This window comes from Crotalus tigris, unplaced genomic scaffold, assembly GCF_016545835.1.
Source record: "Crotalus tigris isolate CLP2741 ecotype Arizona unplaced genomic scaffold, ASM1654583v1 scf7180000017804.1919176, whole genome shotgun sequence".
NCBI lineage: Eukaryota > Metazoa > Chordata > Lepidosauria > Squamata > Viperidae > Crotalus > Crotalus tigris.
The window spans coordinates 311,772-331,050 of record NW_024096647.1 but is presented as its reverse complement, the minus strand read 5'-3'; the positions used below and the strand labels follow the sequence as shown (position 1 = coordinate 331,050).

At 36.1% G+C, this 19,279-nt stretch overlaps 1 protein-coding gene across 5 annotated transcripts in view; it reads left to right on the top strand.

The window, feature by feature from the left end:
• Positions 1-265: 265 nt before the first annotated feature.
• The window catches only part of EPHA7 (EPH receptor A7), a 194,805-nt gene continuing 175,791 nt past the window's right edge, over positions 266-19,279 (top strand). For 4 of the 5 annotated variants that reach the window (XM_039342702.1, XM_039342701.1, XM_039342699.1 and 1 more), the window contains exons 1-3: positions 266-1,415; positions 6,059-6,123; positions 9,971-10,640. In XM_039342702.1, coding sequence (XP_039198636.1) covers positions 1,319-1,415; positions 6,059-6,123; positions 9,971-10,640 — 832 coding nt within the window. In that variant the 5' untranslated portion in view covers positions 266-1,318. The remainder of the gene's footprint in view (positions 1,416-6,058; positions 6,124-9,970; positions 10,641-19,279) is intronic. The other variant, XM_039342704.1, reaches the window with a different exon arrangement.

Here is a 19,279-nt window from a genome sequence, read left to right as displayed (position 1 = left end):
AAAAAACGCGCGGGCGGGGATAGGCTCCCTTGGGGGCCTTTTGAAAAACACCGCCCCCTCTGAGGTCCGCAGGAGGGAGCCTTGAAAAAAAGCCCGGCTTCCTACTCCCCTTTCTGGGCGAGGTTGAGCAATTTAGGAGTATTGCTACCGTCCTGCAGACCTCCCTCCCATTTTTTTTTCTTAAATTCCCCCCCCCCCCCAAGCAGACTCTGTTTGCGGACGGCCAGCAGAGCTACAGGAGGGATGGGGCCCCAACTTGAACCATTTAGAAAAAGGGGGTGTAGCCGACAGACCACGCAGCCCCCGACCGCCTCTCCTTGGCCTTCCCTCTGGAGAGGGAGCAAAGGAAGACGGCGCTCTTGATGGAGGGAGACCCCTCCACTTCTCCTTCTTTTCATTCAACGGGGAAAGATGAAGGCTACTTGGGCCGGGCGTTATCCCGCCAAGGAAGGACGGAAGGAAGCAGGTAGGGCTTTTCTCTCCCAGGTGGAGCACCGCTCAGGGCCGGGAGAACCACTGCTTTCCTTCCTTCTCGGTTGTCCCGCAGGAATATGAGGAAAGATAGGAGCAGCTGCCGACTCTTCGCAGCTCTCCTTAGTCTCAGGAGGTTCTGGGCTGGATAAGCTGGAGGCGTTGCCTTTTGACTCCTCGTGGAGCGAAGATTTTGCCAGCCAAGCTTCCTGATTGGTGGCTTTTTTATTTTTTTCCTTCCAAAGAAACATACCAGAGCTTTCTTTCCCTGCTAACAAACTTGCCAGGCTCCTCCGCCCGGCCAACTGCGCCGGCTAGAAATAGGCACTCCAAGGGAAATAAAAGCCGCTGAAAGAGAATCTGAGACCGGCCGCAACCTGACGCTTTTCCCCGTTTATTGGATGAGTCGTTTAGCTCCGCCTCTCAAGATGGAACGATTCGTGGTCCGGCGGCCGTGATTCCGCTTTCTCTTAGGTTGGCGTGGCCTGCCAGTCATTTTGAAGGACGGGCTGTTCTTTCTCCATTGGTCCTGCCCCTTTTCTCCCTCCTCCCCCTCCGCGCCTATTGATATTATTGGAGTGTGGAGCGAACGGTCGGTCTGCAGTCGGAGACTCGCAGGCAGCAAATACGGAGAGCAAAAAAAGCAAGCAGGGAAAGCGAAGCGCTGCGTAAGAGCACTGCAAATTAAAACACATCGCAGCAGAAGCCCTTAGATACGCACCGAGCAGCAGCAGCAGCAGCAGTAGTAGGAGCAGCCGCGGGGGCAGCAGAACCAACGCCAAGCGCAGTCTCTCTGAATGTATATGCATATCATTAGATTTATTTAAATATCTCCAGCTCATGCATCATGGTTTTTCAAACTAGGCTCCCTTCTTGGATTATTTTGTGTAACATCTGGCTGCTTCAGAGTGCACACATGGGGGAGGCACAGTCTGCAAAAGAAGGTAAGGTAACGCTGGCCACAAAGTTTATCGCTCCTTTTTTTCCCCGCTACGAGGGCTTTTTCGGGACCGCTCTCGAGGTCGCAATTGCATGCCGCTTCCCTTTGCTCCCGATGCAATCCAGATGAAAGGAGAGCGTCGGGCACCTTTCCGCCCCGTGCCGAGCGCCTCCGCCTATTTCCTTCCTTGTTGAAGTCAACCAGCGTCCCCAGGCATTGATAAAGAAGGACAGATCAGGATCGCGCCCCCCGAGTGTGTGTTTGCCTCCGAGACTACGGCGCATTTTCTGAACTGGGTTAGCTGCGCGAGGGGCCGCACGTGATGAAAAGGTCTGGGAAGGCTTTGATTCTCCATATGTGCCAGTTAGTGAGGTGAAGGGGGGGCGGAGAGGGAGTGTGGTGGTAGGATTCTTGGATAGGCTTCTCTATCACGGTTAATTTTATAGGTTGATAGATTAACCCCCTCACCTCTCGAAAGACATCTGGCTACAAGGCGATTACCTCCCGGCTTCCGACACCGCCGGTGTTTGGGTGGGAGGGAGGGAGTCGGGTATGAAGCGAGCGACCTGCTCCAGGACTGCAGAGGAGTTTCGGCCCTAAGAATGAAATCATCTAAGGATTTCGGAGGGTGGGAAAAGTAAGATGCCTTTCTGGATAGCCACCCCTGTCACCTGTAATAGCTAATAATAAAGACCATCTGTTCGTTTTGTGCTGGTGGTGTGATCACATCTCGCAGGGCATGGAGTTAGCCAACGAAGAAGCGGAGCACAGCGCCCGCGACTAGAAATATTTGCATCACGTACGCAAGATAACGCCGCGTATCTGTATAATACCGCTTTCTTATGTACGCTGAATATGCATTACAGTCTCCCCACCTTCAATGGGTCGCCCTGTACATAATATGTTTCTGTGTATAGACGGATCTATCAGCACATTTTTTTTGCAAAAACAATCGGGGCTCCGAAAACCCCATTAATGCCAGATCCGTTTTAAAAGGGACAGAGCTTTTGAAGGCAGTGTTTCTCGCCGTAGGCAAAAGTCGTATGTTTTCTTACTTGGGGTAGAATCGAAACGACGTTAAGACCGATAAAAATATTTTTGGGGGACGGGGGTTTGAGACAGCCCACCCCCTCCCCGGTTCCGGAGACTTATTTTCCCCCTTTTTTGAGCTATGGGGCAGCATCGGGGAAAAAAACAACAAGCTTTTCACTATCAATTGGAAATGGGAAAGAGAGGCTCTCGGAGATGAAATAAACGTAATTATACATAAAATGGAAGTCCATCTGCATGCGTATGCTGGGGAATGGGATCAAGGGCTCTTGAAAACTTTATCTGAAAGATTAAATCTCTTACCTCGGGAAAGGAGGAGGAGGGTAAGAGGAGGCTGAAAACAAAACTCTGGAGTAGGGCGAGATATGTGAGGGAAGGCAAGCAGCACCTTCCATCTGGAGTCCTGGAGTGTCCGTGGGAAGTAATTGAAGGTGTGTGATTTCACATATGCTGTAGTGCTACTTTGAAATCGCCTGCTAATTTAGGAACTGGCTCTCATTTGGACTAGGCTGATCAACGAAAGGAGTTTGTATAGGAAGGAGCTATGATCTCTAAGAACTGTCCCGTTTACCTGGGCAAGGCGGACTCGCAAAACTTTCCCAACTTTCGTAGTTGTACTGGGCTCTAAATACCTAAGATGGATAGACCGTCAGTTACCCGCACCTGCTTTCTTCCTTTTTAGGAAGTGAGGGGTCGGAGTTCAGATTTTTGTTTTTCCTAGTGTTTTGGGTTTTTTTAAGGGGGGTTAAGAAGCCCTCGTGAATGTGTGAATCGGAGCGAGCCAACGGCGCTCCAGCTGAATGGGGCGAAGTAGAGGTAGGCAAAACGGAGGGTCACCTCTCCATTGAAGTTACTCTGGGGGCGCTTTTCCCCTTAGGGTCGGTATTTGTTCTCGCCTGTAAGCGAGGTGCTACTCTGGGAAAAGTGGTCAATGGCGGTGGAGGGATATGTATGTGTGTTTTTTGTGTGTGTGTGTGTGTGTGTGAGAGAGAGAGAGAGAGAGAGAGAGAGAGATATGCTCTTTTAGCAGCTTAGTAAGGAGAAGCGCGGGAACTGGCCGCTTCTTGCAAGAGCACAGCTCAGAAAGGCGGGGTTGGGTTGGAGGAGGGAATGAGAAACTCCTCCGCGCTTTGCTCAGCGGGCAGAGGAAGCACAGCGTGGGTGGAAAAATGGCTTTCGGACACTTGGAGGTGAGATGCTGCTCTCCCTTTTAACGGTAGGAGTAGCCAGGTGAGGTTACGACTCACTGCCCAGCCCCCCAGGAGATAATCCTTTTTTTATCTTCTTTCTCTTTGGGAACTTAAGGTTTCCTATGGCTGGGTTTATGGACTCGTATTCCTTCATTATGTAGGCAGATTTCATTCTTCTTTTAGAAGTGTGTTAACTAATATTGGCACCGAGGCCTAAGTTGAGGAAATTAGTAATAAGGAAGAGTTTCAGGCCACATGCAAAGTGACACTCTGCTCACTCCCCAAGGAAATCTGAAAGGCATCCTTGCTGCTCTTTAAGCAAATACTCAGTGTGGCACTTTAGGTCTGAGGGAATCTGAGATTTCTTCCTGTCCATACTATTAGCCACTGTCTGCCCTTGCAGACAGATAAAGATAAAGGCATGCATGACCCAAAAACAGATTGTATGGAATCCCCTCAGTTTTCAGTCACTGAAACTGAACAGTGGGCAGAGGAAGGCACAATGCTTTTCTGAAAAAATTAAACATCTATCTAACTTGCTGGCTTATTCTGTCACACTGTGACTTTTCTATGTAGTTTTGTCGGAAGAAAAACCTGTATTTTCCCTTTAAGAAATCAGAATAATAAAATAATACATTGCTTTAGAGTATTAATGGCATTTTGAGATCCTGTCCTTTGAAGTAAGTTTGGTGTTGATGAAAATGTGTGGTGCAGATTTGATAGTAGCTCTCCCACCTTCACCCCACCCTCTCAATTTTCTGATAATGACTTGATTTGAGTCATTTGTTTCAAAGGTGTCTCGTTTGAAAAGAAAAAGTTCTGCTTAGAACCCTTAGCGGAAACTTTAGGGAACTTCACTGTCAATAATAAATAAAAGGATTCCTCAGTACTTGCAAAAGGATTTCAAGAGAAAGTTGCTGTTCATCTTTCAGTATCCTAGAAGAGAGTTTTACCTTTTTCAGCACACATTAATACTATTAAAATTATAGTTTTGCATGTTCAGGAAGATTTAAAAAGTTTTTAGTTTTCACTTTAAGTTTTGGAATTGGTTTAATTTGAGTACTATGAATGTGTAAAGTATTAAAACATTACAATTGCTCTTCAGTCTGTTTCAAGGGTGTAGAGTGGTTAACATGTAGAATGCCTTTTCTTTAGCTGAACTTATTAGCCTGGTTTTTGAATAGCAACCCAATACATATAACTCTTTTATCAATTTCTTTTAGAAACTGTAAACACCATAGAAAGAATCCCTTAGCTACAGTATCTGGATTAATTAGCAGTGTAATTATGTAGAAATGATGCTTTTTGTATGAAGCCTAACTTCCTTCACTGAGAAAGCATAAAATTATATCAAAGCTACACATGAGTTTTTTCAGTATATTTCACAATATGTAAGACTGCAACTCTTTATGCCTATTTGAAAATACCTTTGAAATCATTGTAACTTTTAACTTTTATATGCACATGAGATCAGACTATGATATAATCCTCTTTAACTAAATTATTATTGTTATTATTAAAGTATTATAAAATTAATGCTTAAGAAATCCAGTCTTGAATATTCCATTTATTATTATCAAGATTTGTTTTATATAGGTTAAGGGTCAAATGTTACAATTACAAAAGTATTTTAAATTTAAAATGGAGAGCATCTATATATTTGTGCAAAGTGTTAATAGAATTTATTACTAACTAGTAGAATACATGCATATGTTTTATATTAAATTGTTAATTGAAATATTTTTTCTTAGTATGGTAGGTGACAAAATGTAGTTATGATAACAAATCATGAATAAATATCAGATTAATATAAATGGTTCACAAAGTGATGCTGTTGAAATAATATTTTAATTATTAATCTGATTGTTAGCAGTTTCAGCACTGACCAACAGTTTGGGACGTCTTATAAAACAACAGAAGTAATGTGTCAACAAAGTTTTATAGTTTTGTTTAGATGCATTCTTTGCTGAATAATGTGAAAACTGAATATTGTTACTGATATACTAATCCTTTTATGTTTATGTTGTAAATTGGAGTAAAAGTCAGAAAAGACTTTAAATATTACATTTCATTTAGAATAGTACATAAGTTAGTTTACTTAGGAAGTTTGTGTCATGAAATAAAAGCTGAATAGATTTCATTTTAAAAAGTTACTATTATAAAGGCATTCCAGTATAAAGGAGATCCCGGCCACTTCCTTTACATTTCCTTTGGTTTATATTACCTACTAAAGTATCCTTGTGAAATCAGTTACTTTTCAGTATGTTCAACCAGCTGCTAAGATATTAATTTCTTCTTGAATAAAAACCTGGAGGCAAAGTAGTTTAATGCCCTTAACTTACACAATGTCAGCATGAGTGTACAATTCTTAAAATATTTTAATACATAGATATTTTTTTTCTTGCAGTAATATTGCTGGATTCTAAAGCACAACAGACAGAGTTGGAATGGATTTCTTCTCCTCCCAATGGGGTAAGCGTACCATTTAAATCAAAATCCAAAATCAGAATGGTAGTTTAAATTAATTTTCTCAAAATTCCTTGAAGAAAACTTATGGTGAAAAAAATTCTGTTGTGAAAAGCATTGTGATTCAGATATAAACTAATAATAGATATTTTTTTAGCTGTTAAATTCTTTAAGCTGCGGCACACCTCAACTTTTTTTAATCTTGAGTAATATTTCAATTTTCATTCTTAAAAACAGCTTTACTGATCATAATTTTGAATATTATTTGTATCATTCTATGTAATTATATAATTACATTTTATTAATACATTATAATTAATATTTCAGGTACTTAAACATTCTTGTAAAGTTTCTAAATTCAAGGCCAAATTTGCTGGCTTTAAGGCAGAAATTTGTATCTTTAACTGACAATTTTTCAAAGCAAGGTTATCTTGCTGATTTCTGAAAATATCCTTATAAATAATTGTTTCATTATTGCTTTAAATAATTAACTTTCAGACTTGGAACTCATTTACTCTTACTGCTTCAGTTCTTAATATGGTAAGAATATTTGTAAAGCCCTTGTAGTGAAAGGACAGAGTGTAATTTTGAATAATATATAGTTATTTCAAAGATTATTTAAGTAGCTGTAATATCATACGACTGAATACATCAGGTTTAGAAACTGCAATCAAATAAGTACAGTATTTTCTAAATTCTTTTTGAAGCTTGATTATTGTAAGTGGATTTCTACTGCCTATCATTTAGAGTAATTCATATTAATACAAGTTTCAAATAAAGGTTTATACAATGAAGCCTTTAATCTGGCACTTATAAGGAAATCTGGAACCCAAACAAAGTAAATTCTGAGTGGGGATGTAGAAGTGTGACAAATCCTGTAAATAAAAAGAATGAAAACTTGAAAGTCTGTTAACTAAAAAGCAAGATCATAAAATCAATCCAGGCACTGGGTGGAAACAAGTCTAATGACTTTTGGAATGTATGAAACGTTAGCTGAATGCTTAAGATGAGAATTAAGTTAAGTATTAGCACTTCACACTGAAGGAAGCCTTTTAAGAAGAGGATTAGAACAATTTCAGAATAAACTGTGATAGTCCAGCTTTGAAACAATAAAAGCATATGCATGGTTCAGAGAGAGGGAGGTAAAAAAGTTGAAAAGTAATCCAAAAGTATTTTTTTAAAAAATACTATTTTAAAATATTAAAGTTGTTATAATACTTTAATAGTTTTGTAACATTTATTCATTGTAATTGACAAGAAAGCATGCCATTGATTCTCAGCAACTCTGATAATTTGTATGTGGGAGTTGCAGAAGATCTAGAAGGTTTCCATTCATCCAGGGTATATACTATACAGAAATAGTTACTGACTGTTTAAATTACACTTACAAATATGTCCTATTAAAAATCAGTGATCTGATTAATGTTTTTTTTAATATGCTTTTCATAGAATACAGTTCAGTAAAGAAAGAATTTCTATACCTTTAGAGTGTAAACACTATGTGTTGTGCTTAGTTAATAGTTGCGTTCCGTGATTTATTAATAATTAAGTGGCAAGTAAGAATGAGCATGGTTTTATGCCTATCGTAATTTATTAATTATTAAGTAATCAGGATTAATGTCTAAAACACTTAGCTCCTTCCCTGTCCTGGTACTGATGTTGCCTTTGTTTTCTTTTCTGGCATCAACTACAACTGTATTTGATCAATAATGATTAATCAGTAGTGATTAATGTTAGGATTATGAAAGTATTTAATATAACTTGGTGAAGAGAGAATCTGGAAAATAGCCATTATTATCCATGCTTATGTCAGTGTTGTGATGGCAATAATGGCATTAAGTCAGCTTTCCTTATTGCTTGAATTACAGGTACAGAGTCCTAAATAATCAATTGAACTTGCAAGACATGTAATATTTAGGACACAATGTAAAATTTACCAAATATTTTTATTATTATGCTACACAATTTTCAGTAGTATATCAGATACAACGATTATACTTAATATCAGCAAAATGTTGTAAATATAATTAAATTTAACTCTAGATTCATATAGCTACTTTGAAAACTAGCCCTACTAGTGGTTAAATATTTGCCGTTTTTGGTAATTCAACTTCAGTTTGTTTATATTAGAATGAAATACATTGACGATTTAAGATTTACTTGAGTAAATTTGAAATATAAAACTGATTCTAATGTCAGTTAAAATTATTCTATTTTATTTGAAAATAGATTATTTCAGTTTAAAAAGGTTAGTCATGTTACATATAACCCATCCAAAATGTTATGATCATGCAATAGCTCATCCAAGATGGCATTTCATAATTTCAAGCTGTTTCAGGAAAAATAGTTATAAAAGTGAATTATAGGAATATTTATTTTTTAGTTTGCTAAAAAAATTACTAAGGCTCAATTAGCTACTTCTTCATGTTTTGGACAAATTACTTTTATTAAGATTGAGGATAATCTTACCTATGAACTAACACTCTTATTACTTACAAGTACTGTTTATTTCTTCTTTCAGGAAAAAAAAATCTGGACTATATTCAGTTATGTTTCTGTAATGTAATGTTTCTATAGTGGGCACAGTGGGGTGGGGCTGGGAGATTGGCGGAGTGAGAGAAAGCAAAAGAAAATTTTGTTCTATGAACTCCATTTATGTAAAGTTATACATGTCCATTTAAGTAGAAATAATATGGACCAGGAAGCTTAATGAGTTGGTTGAATGACTAAAAAACCCATGAATCAATAATTTAGATATTGGTTAGTAAATAAAATAGGTAAATAGAGAATAAAACAATTAACTCAGAAATGGCTGTTTTTGTGATTAAGAGTTTATGTGAAAATTTACTGTTCAGTTTTTTTTCTAAGGGAAAAAACAAAATTACATTTTTTAAAAAATAAACTTGATAACTGATTTCGCCTGCATGTAAAATTCTGACATTATAGTTAGAGTGTTACATTTCTTGCACATAAGAAAATTTTGAGGATACGTTATTTTCATATATCCCAAATTGATGCAATAGAAAACACTCATTTATAGAATTTTATGTATATATGTACATACATTGGTAAAGACTCCAATAAAGTTTACCATGCCCTACAATCAACTTGGAATCCTACTGTTTCTGGAGCTGGCCAGTAGAGTTCCATGTGATTTTTCTTTCTACCAAATGGGTTTAAATTTTAGTCCTTAGAAAATACAGTTGAAACGCTTATAGAACAATTGTTGGAATAGATCTGAATACTCAACTGAATTTTAAAAATAACCCTTCTTAAGAAGCTGGTGGAAAATGAAATAAATTTTCTTATGTTGAACCACTTATTTTGGACCTGCAGAAATAATAGTTTACCTCAACATAAGAATGTGACCCATTGTTTAGAGAATTGCTACTGCAATATTTTGGAAGTTCCTCCACATTGACTATATTGTTGTCTAAGTAGTATGCTAATTTCATGTTTTTAACATTTTACTTTATTTATAGACTTTTTGTAGGGTGGAAAGATACTACCATCACCATATTGGTTGTTCACACTAGAATTAATACTTCAAATTAGGGATGCTTAATACGTGCCACATCTGCTCTCTGCCTATAAATTTATTCTATTAGGCATTGGATCATATCCTTCCCTTCCATTTTTTAAAAAAAGTTTCTCATTTCATGCTAAAAAAATGTAAGTTGTTAAAACATACGCTTTTGGTCACTGGTAATCAAAAACAACTTGATGTTAATATATGTTAATTATTACTTGATGTGATAAATATAGTACATAATCTTGTACTATATTTGTTGTTTAATTTTTCTTTATTAGAAAAGTTTATCTCAGTATGGATAACTATGATTTTATGTTTCAGTGGGAAGAAATTAGCGGACTGGATGAAAACTACACGCCTATACGAACATACCAGGTATGCCAAGTCATGGAACCCAACCAAAATAACTGGCTAAGGACTAATTGGATCACGAAAGGCAATGCACAAAGGATTTTTGTAGAACTAAAATTCACTCTGAGGGATTGTAATAGCCTTCCTGGAGTCCTGGGGACATGTAAAGAAACGTTCAACTTGCATTATTATGAAACAGACTATGACACTGGAAGGAGTATCAGAGAAAGCCAGTATGTAAAAATAGACACTATTGCAGCTGATGAAAGCTTTACCCAAGGTGACCTTGGGGAGAGAAAAATGAAACTTAATACAGAAGTGAGAGAGATCGGACCTCTGTCCAAGAAAGGATTCTACCTTGCATTTCAGGATGTAGGGGCTTGCATTGCTCTGGTTTCTGTCAAAGTGTACTATAAGAAGTGCTGGTCCATTATTGAGAACTTAGCGATTTTTCCAGACACAGTAACTGGGTCAGAGTTCTCCTCCTTAGTTGAGGTCCGAGGAACTTGCGTCAGTAGTGCGGAAGAAGAAGCCGAAAACTCCCCTAGAATGCATTGTAGTGCAGAGGGAGAATGGTTAGTCCCAATTGGGAAGTGTATCTGCAAAGCTGGCTTCCAGCAAAAAGGAGACACATGTGAACGTAAGTAGAAAACATATTTACATAGTTGCTCTTTTACTGTTTTTAACAAATGCCTCTTTAATGGAAGTGTTGCCTTACTTAATTCATAGAAGCCAGAAATTAGAGTGTCAGACAGTAAAGAAACAAATTCTGTTCAGGAATGGAAATCGATAATTGGATGTTGCATTTAGAAAAGTCATTAAAGTAACTGTCAAACTAAACAGTAGTTTACCTCTCCTAATGCTTTTACATACATGGTGTCACATAACATTTTATAAGAGATAGGCCAAAAAAGCTATTTAGCATTTAATGATTCTTTAAAATAACACTTGAGAAAAGTGTGTCTTGCAGAGAGGATATCATTAATAATCCAGAGATTACTTGCAGTATATTCAGTAGCTAATTTGGGAAACTGTGCGGAAACTTTTAAAAATATAATGTGTTTCTGATTAACATATTGAAAAGCAGCTCAGGATGTAGTATTGATAGGAAAGCTAAGGATATGTGGAATATTATTTTTTTTTTAAAAAAAGGAAAAAGGAACACAATAAATAGTTTCTTTAAACACTCATATCTGAAATCTTGGGATAGATAGATTGCATAGCCGGCAATACCTCTTTTTCTCCTTTCTACTTTTGCAGCCCTTGATATGCTGTAAAAGTTTAGATGATTTCCAAAGCAGATTTTGAATTAAGACTTCGGAATTGCAAAGTATAGAAAGGTATGCTTTATTTTCGTCTGCAAAACCGCTTCAATCAGCAGAACCAAATTGTTGGATCCTTCCCTTTATCTGGAAGGAGATAAAATTTGATTTGAAAGACTGTTTTCAGAAATTAGATATCTCACAAGTTGTGTATAGATACTATTTGTCAAGGACTGACAAAATGCTGATTTTGTGTGGGCAAGGGGTACAAATATACATTGAACTTTAGATAGGTTGGGGTTGCTTTCCAAGAAATACCAGACTAAATTGAATGTATAATAATTGGTTTGATTAGTGTTGCCATGTATAATTTTCTCTTTTTGCCCCATTAAAACATCAATTTGATAACTTCTGAGAGTCACAGAAAGCTTGGATTTTGAACTTTTGACATAAGGGTTATGGTTATCAACAGTGAAGAATAGATGTTTCCTTAGCTATTTACCATTGATCTGATTGGTGATGGAAGAGACGGTAGGGTATTTTCAGTGAACATATCTGTCATGAAACATATATTTTCTGTGACGTATGGGTAGTAACCCATATGTTTTAGCAACCACAATTAGGACCAGCAACTTGTTAAGTGAAATTGTAACTGTGCTTATGATCTTATTTCAGCTTTTGTTTGTTTTATAAACCAGCAAATGCAAGGATTGATCATAAACTTTATTTTTTCAACACCTGTGTAACTGCAAATGGTGGCTAAACAAAGCAGTTGCTAAATGAGGACTTCTTATACTGCTGCTGGCTTTCTTCATTCTTGCTTTTCAAACTCAAACAGATCTGTTAGCATTGGATAACTAAATATTAAAAAGGCTATTTCAACTATTGAAAAGCTACCCGTGTAAATTAGCTCAATGTCTACATCCTGATTCTGATTATTAAAATACTTGAATAATGCTATGTGTTCATCACATTTCATGATGGGAGTTTGTTTTCCCAGCCAATCTTTAATCTTTTTCAAACTGATTTTGCAGTGATCAAAATACTGTATAATAGCACTTTAAACGTTATTGTTTAGAAAAACTTGTTAGAATTAAAAATTAAAATGGAAGATTGATGGAGATACAGCTGTTATAATTAGAATCCAAGTAAATTGTTTATTAAATAGGGTTCTTAATTTTAAACTTCAGTGATGTCAACTGAAGCATTAAATGATAACTTGCAGTTGAGTGTCTCTCTGTGTTCATTTTGTAAGAATACTTCTCCTGCCGGCTTGCTGCCAGAGAAACTGCTAAAAGAATATATTCTGTTGGAAGCGTTCCAGAATTGAGAGAGGGAGGAGATTTTAACATTTCTGTTCTTTCAAAAACTGATCTTGGTAAAAGTTTCAAAATAAAGGTTTTTTTTTTTACATTTGTTGTGAGAAATATATGATTAGTAACTACTACCTATATTAAAAATGTAAGCTAAGTAAAGTTTGAGGCACATATCTTTCATTAATTCCTTGGCTCTGATAGTTAAGACTTTCTCAGTGATAGCATTAATGGTTAAACAGGTGGTGAAAAATGAATGCTGTATAATGACAGCATTCATGGTGAAACTAGTAGTTTCGAGACAATCATGGGATCAAATTTGTTATAAACCTAATCCTACTATTAATTCAGTTGAATATTTTGTTTTTGTCAGACTTTGTAGAACAACCAAAAATCAAATTGCTCTGTGATTTTTTTTAGTCTTTAATTGATTTGTAAGCTTTGCATTTTGTGCATAATATTTTCACTCTAATATAAAATATGAATCATATAAAATGAATGTTTGCACTGTAGTTCAGACTTTGACATTTTAATTTCCATATGTATTTACCCAGATCTACATATATTTCAAAGCAGTTTTTTGACTGCGAAATTAATAATCTATTCCAAGAAAAAAAAAACAGTGATAGAGCCTGATTTAACCTTCTTCTTCTCCCGAAAAGTAATTAATATCTAAGTTTTGATGTTGCAAAATGTAATATTGTTCCTGATTCTTGATTACAAAAGAAAACATTTTCTTTGTAATTTCCTTTTATAAAATAGGTAATTAAGTAAAATGAGGTCTAAAACTCAAGTACATTTCAGTAAATTATACATACATACATACATACATACATATATATATATATATATATATATATATATATATATATATATATATATATATATAAATGGAATGAATAAAGCGCGTTCACCAGGAGAGTTTAAAGTTAAAATACTTCAATTAAAGTATTTTACTATATTAAAAGGTTGCCAAGCTTTCGTTGGGAAAACTCCCCAACATCTTCAGGGCTGAGAGACCGTTTCTAACAAGGTGATTCAAACGGGTTCCATAGACGTCTGCGCGTGGTTCCTAGACTGTGCTAGCATTCCCTGCTGAACAGCTGATAGGTGGGGGGGGAATCGGAGTAAAGATTTCTTCTGTCGTTCTCTCGAGCACTTTTGTTCACATTTCCGTCGACCTCAGGGGGTATTGTTAAAGTTATGTTCCGCCCTCTCCCGGCAGTATTGGCTCTCGTTGCAGTGGGGGGGTTTAGTTTGATGTCATTGTGTATCCTACCATGGAGGCGGGGCTTCATCGGCTGCAATTTAACATCTTTCCTCTGCTGCGTGCTCCCATATTTATCTTTTATATATATATTTGGGTGTGTTGAGTATGTGTGTGTGTGTGTGTGTGTGTGTGTGTGTGTATGTGTGTGTTTAAGATAGTTGTCCAGAGAATTAGTTTCATAATACTCTGTTTAAATATGTATTTGCAAATTACCACATATCCTAAGGCAGTTTCTAAATTACATGGATAATATCAAACTAAAATATAAATATATATTTAAAAATCCTGGTTCAAAAGCATATTTTCAAAGTTTACTGAAAAGCTTTGTTAAATGCTTAAAACAGCATTAATTGTTATGCTTTTTAAAGGAAATGGGATCCTTTAACAAAGAACTAAAATTACATGATTCCAACCTGTCTCCATATGAAGGCATCAGCATCCAAGCAAAGGTCTGCAATACTAATAAATAGTAGAGATAAAGATTAAATAGATATTTATGCACTTTGGTAGCTCAGATGTAATATTTATTTTATCACTATAGTTTTGTATGTCGCTAGAATCAAATCAACAGATGTTAATGTTGCTATAGTATACTTTTTAAGGGTGCTGTTGCACTATATAAACGGCTGTTGGGTACAGTGTATGCAGGTCTGGAGAGCATTAACATTTACACAAATTTAACCATTTTGCATATAAAACATTGTGAGATAAAACTTAAATATTGCATATTGCATTCACTGAAAGTATTAACTAAATGTATTGAAAGGAGTATATATTCAGAAAATATAATTTTTCTATCAAAATGCAACTTCTGATATACATTCCATTATATTAACTGTGCTGTTTTGCTTCTTGCATTGTATTTACTCAACTTTAAGGGTTTTAATGGCCAAATATGTATAAGCTATACATGGGGATAGTTGTGGAAAAACTTTGCAGAAATTTCTTTTCAAATGCAAAATAGAACTTGTTGTTTAGTGTTGCGTCTATCTAATAAGGCATGCCAGCTATCCCATCCTAATTTCTTTGACTTTTGCCCAGTCACTATAGTATTTCTCTCTCTTCATCCCCCTCCCTCTAAGGATCGCAAAGAAATGGTACCATTAAAAGAGAAGGAACTTTCCTAATACAAATAGATTAAATAGTAATATTCTTTAAATTTAATAAATATATTAAGACTAGATATATTTTTATTATTGATAATAATGCTTCTGGAAGATATTTCTGCAAATGTAATTCTCAAATAAATTGAAATTTGGGGAAATGCTATACCCTAAGATTACTTTGTCACTGGTAGATCTTTCATTATACTATATTCTATAATGTATAATTAACATAAAAATTATAAAGTTAAAATTAATGAATTGGGGTTTTTTTGTTGTGTGAGTAAAAAATCTGTAGTCCATTCTTTTGTTATTTAAAAATAAAAATAATATCAAATTGCTTATACACAGTTATAAAATACTAACTATTCATGACACATTGGGTTATTGATTTTCAGTTGTGTTATCATTTCACAGATGTTGACTTACCTAAACAGATCAACAGAATGACCATGGGTGGGCAAAAAAGCAATAGAAGAGAGAGCAATTTCCATCTTTCATCTGGCCTCCCTACTGACTTTTTTTGTGGAAAGCTTGCACAAACAACCTGCTTGGATAAGTCTCCCCCGCCAGGAGCTCTCCCTCCAATCTCTCTATACACTTGCCATGTTGGCCACTTGCATATCCTTGTGCAGCTTCCCCAACCCATACAACAACCTTGGGTACCCATGCTCTTGTGTACCCACTTTTGTTCACCCTTCCAGACTTACATCCTTGTGATCTTGCCCAACTGCTCTACCCTTGCACATCATCCCTGACTCTTGTCGCATCTCTCAGGCATCCTCTTACTTCCCCATCCAGCGACATCCACTTAGTTGCCTGCTGGCCATGGACTTGCAGCTTCCTGCCACTTCCCCACTGACTTTGTACTTTGCTTGGTGGAAACAGGGAATATTGAAAATGACTATCAAGTGACCATGGCAGTACATTGGTGCTGAAGTGGCCACAACATTTTCAAATTTTATTCCCATGGGAGTCATTGGTCATGGATTTGGGGCACATTCTATAAGTTTGCACATTTGTTGCACTGGTTTGAAAATTGTCATCCTATAACGTACTAGTTCACCCAATTGAAGGTTACAAACAGATAGACAAAAACATTTTAGTGATACTGAGATTTCATATATTTCAAAGATTTATGTCTGTGTGTGTGGATTATGATACATTGAACTAAGTAGTAGAGAGCTCATGTCATATGTTTATGCTACATCTCTTACTAGAAACTAGGAGATCATGAATGATTTTGGACTGATCACTCATTCTCAGCAGTGGGAAGAAGGTAGTGGCAAACCACTTTTGAAATTATTGCCAAGGCTAAATAAATAAATCAGGCTAAATAAAATGGGAATAGAAAAATGGAACTAAAACATAGAGTATCCAATTTCAAGGAATTTGGAATCATTTGTTATTTATGATTATGTCAACAGTTGTGATATTCAATTTTTCATTACTTTCACAGAACAAAATAGCCAAAATATACTCTACTTCATGGTATTCCTTTGTGATTTCTTTTCCCTTTTTGTCATTAAGGAACATCTTGTCTATTTGCCTTTATGTGATATTTTAATTTTTCAGTGCCACATTCTTTCACTTTATTTCTGAACTGTCTGTTCTGAACTGATGGAAAAACATAGTAAAAAAATTAGCAATGAACAACTGGATTATATGAAGTAAAATGAGCAAGTGTAGATGAGAATTTTGCATATTAATTGAGTACCAAACAAACATTGAGCACTGGGTCAAAATTTTCATGTCAGAGTGCAAAAGCAGTTAAGTACCAAGGTGCCACTATATAGGTTGCCAGTATTTTTGTTTCCAGAAAATTACAGTTACATGTAATCTGACTGGGTCATTAAAATGACAAATGCTCCATGCCCTCATTTGAGTTACACAGAAGGGACTTAGACCTGAACCTCTAGCCTGGCGTCTTCACTAGGTTTCACAAGGATTTTGCACCAGATTTTCCTCTATTACTGATATATGGCAAAACACCAGACATTACCAATAGTATCTCTGGAACCCTCATAGACTGTAGAACAGTGGTTCTCAACCTGTGGGTCGGGACCCCATTTGGGGTCGAACGACCATTTCATGGGGGTTACCAAACAACGCAGTCTGCCATTTTTTTCCCCTTTTCCTTAGCTGTGCTACTCCCTTTTATTCTATTGGCTTTTGAAAGCCAATAGAATAGACTCTCTTGAATAGAGTCCAATTCTATTGGCTTTCAAAAGCCAATAGGAATTGTCCAGGCTGTCTCTGCCCTGCTGAGCCCGCCAAAAGTCCCATTCTGCAAACGGTGCTGCACCAGTTGAGTAGTCCTCGACTTACGACCGGTTGGAGGTGGCAGCATTAAAAAGGTTGAGAACCACTGCTGTAGAAAGATTTGCTCATAGGAATTGCTTAGAAAACAAAATGGTCAGGGCGGATAAACTGAAGTGATACATAACATCATCATACACAGAACTAATAAGGATAATAGAGGATAATCTCATTAATTTGCTCTAGCATAAATGAGCATTCTATTTTTAGATTGGCTCACCATATAGCCAATATGATACTTTTACAAGTTGGAGCATAGAACCTGACCAATTTGATGTGATGGATGGGGGGGAAACTGGCAAAAGAAAGGATGAATTTGAAAATGGGTCAAATTTTCATCAGGAAAAAAAAATCAGATATTTTCTGCCAATATATCCCAATAGTAGAGACAATTGAATTGAACTCAATGCACTTGCTAAATCTAAAGAATGTTGCTATTTCCTCCATTCTTAGTCTCTGTTATTACAGTGCTGGAAAGAATTCTAGAAGCTGTCCTCTGTTTAGTTTTGGTAACTTGTTTTGCTTTGTTTTTTAATGCAAGCGTGTTCAAAATTATGGGACTATAGTACGAAACTAATTTTGAATTCTATCAAGTCAAATGAGATTTATAATTCTAAGCCACCTGTAAATTTTTTGCCTGCAGATCTAGTTAATCTGAATTTTTGAATGAAATGTCAAGTATCAACCCAGACTTACCTGTTGTAAATGAAATATTTTCTTGTCATACTTTTTCTTCATAATATTGACTCTTCTCTTACCATTGGGGGTGGAGTATTTTAGGTCCATTAATGGTGACTATATGCATTGGAATCTCATCCAATGTCTTTGGCAGTGGGAGGCAAAAATAATGTATTTGTCAAATTTTAAGATTTTTTAGGAATTTAAATTATGTACATCTTTTTCATATTATTATTATTGTTCAATTTTTATATCAGCTAATATAATAATTTTTGAAGTGGTTAAGTGTTGAATTATGTAGATTGGAAAGAGTATTTCCTCCTAAGACTGCATATTTTGCATATTAATTTTTCATTGTTTAAGAAATTGCACATTTAAAATGGCTCATCAAATCTTTAAATAATTGGCATTTAATGTAATAGCCTCCTCCCCTTTTTTTGTTTATAGATACCAATATTCCAGGAGGGTAAATAACAATACCATTGAATTGTCTTATGTATGTGGCCTTTCCTCTTCAAAATAAAAGTACTCACAATTTTAAAAAAATGGTGTGCAATATAAAGTTTTGTTCTAAATCAGTGGTTCTCAACCTGTGGGTCGGGACCCCATTTGGGGTCGAATGACCATTTCACGGGGGTCGCCAAACCATGCTGTCCGCCATTTTTTCCCTTTTCCCTAGCTGTCCTACTCCCTCTTATTGGTGGCCATACCCACTTGGGGGTCACCACAACATGGGGAACTGTATTATGGGGTCACGGCATTAGAAAGGTTGAGAACCACTGTTCTAAGTTGTATATGTAGATTGTTTAAATTAATTAAGTTAGCATAGTTAGACTTAGGGTAGGAGACATAGTTACAGTGGAATTTGGAATATAATTTTTTATGTCAGATGTTTTCAACAGTTTATTCCTATATTGGAAAACTAAAAACAATTGGATACAGAGAGACATATTATACCCTTAACATAAACAGTAACATTCAATTTTTCCTCTCCTATAATATTAGCCTCTCTGTACTGCATAAAAGAAAATACAGATCTTTGTTTTTAATGTTAGATTTTTGCATGTTTATATTTAATGTTTATATTTAATTTTAGAAGATACAGCACATTCATTATTAATTAGTGCTGAATTGATAAACTACATCAGATGCTTGTCAAAAACTGGAGGTTAAGAAAATATTGACATTGATTGATGAACATGCCATATGATTATATATCATTTGGGCATGCATACATTGCATCATTTGGGCATCGTTTATAACTGGATCTATTGGGCATAATATGGGCAGTCATTTGGGCATGAATCCAGTGCAACATGTCTCTGAAGATTTGA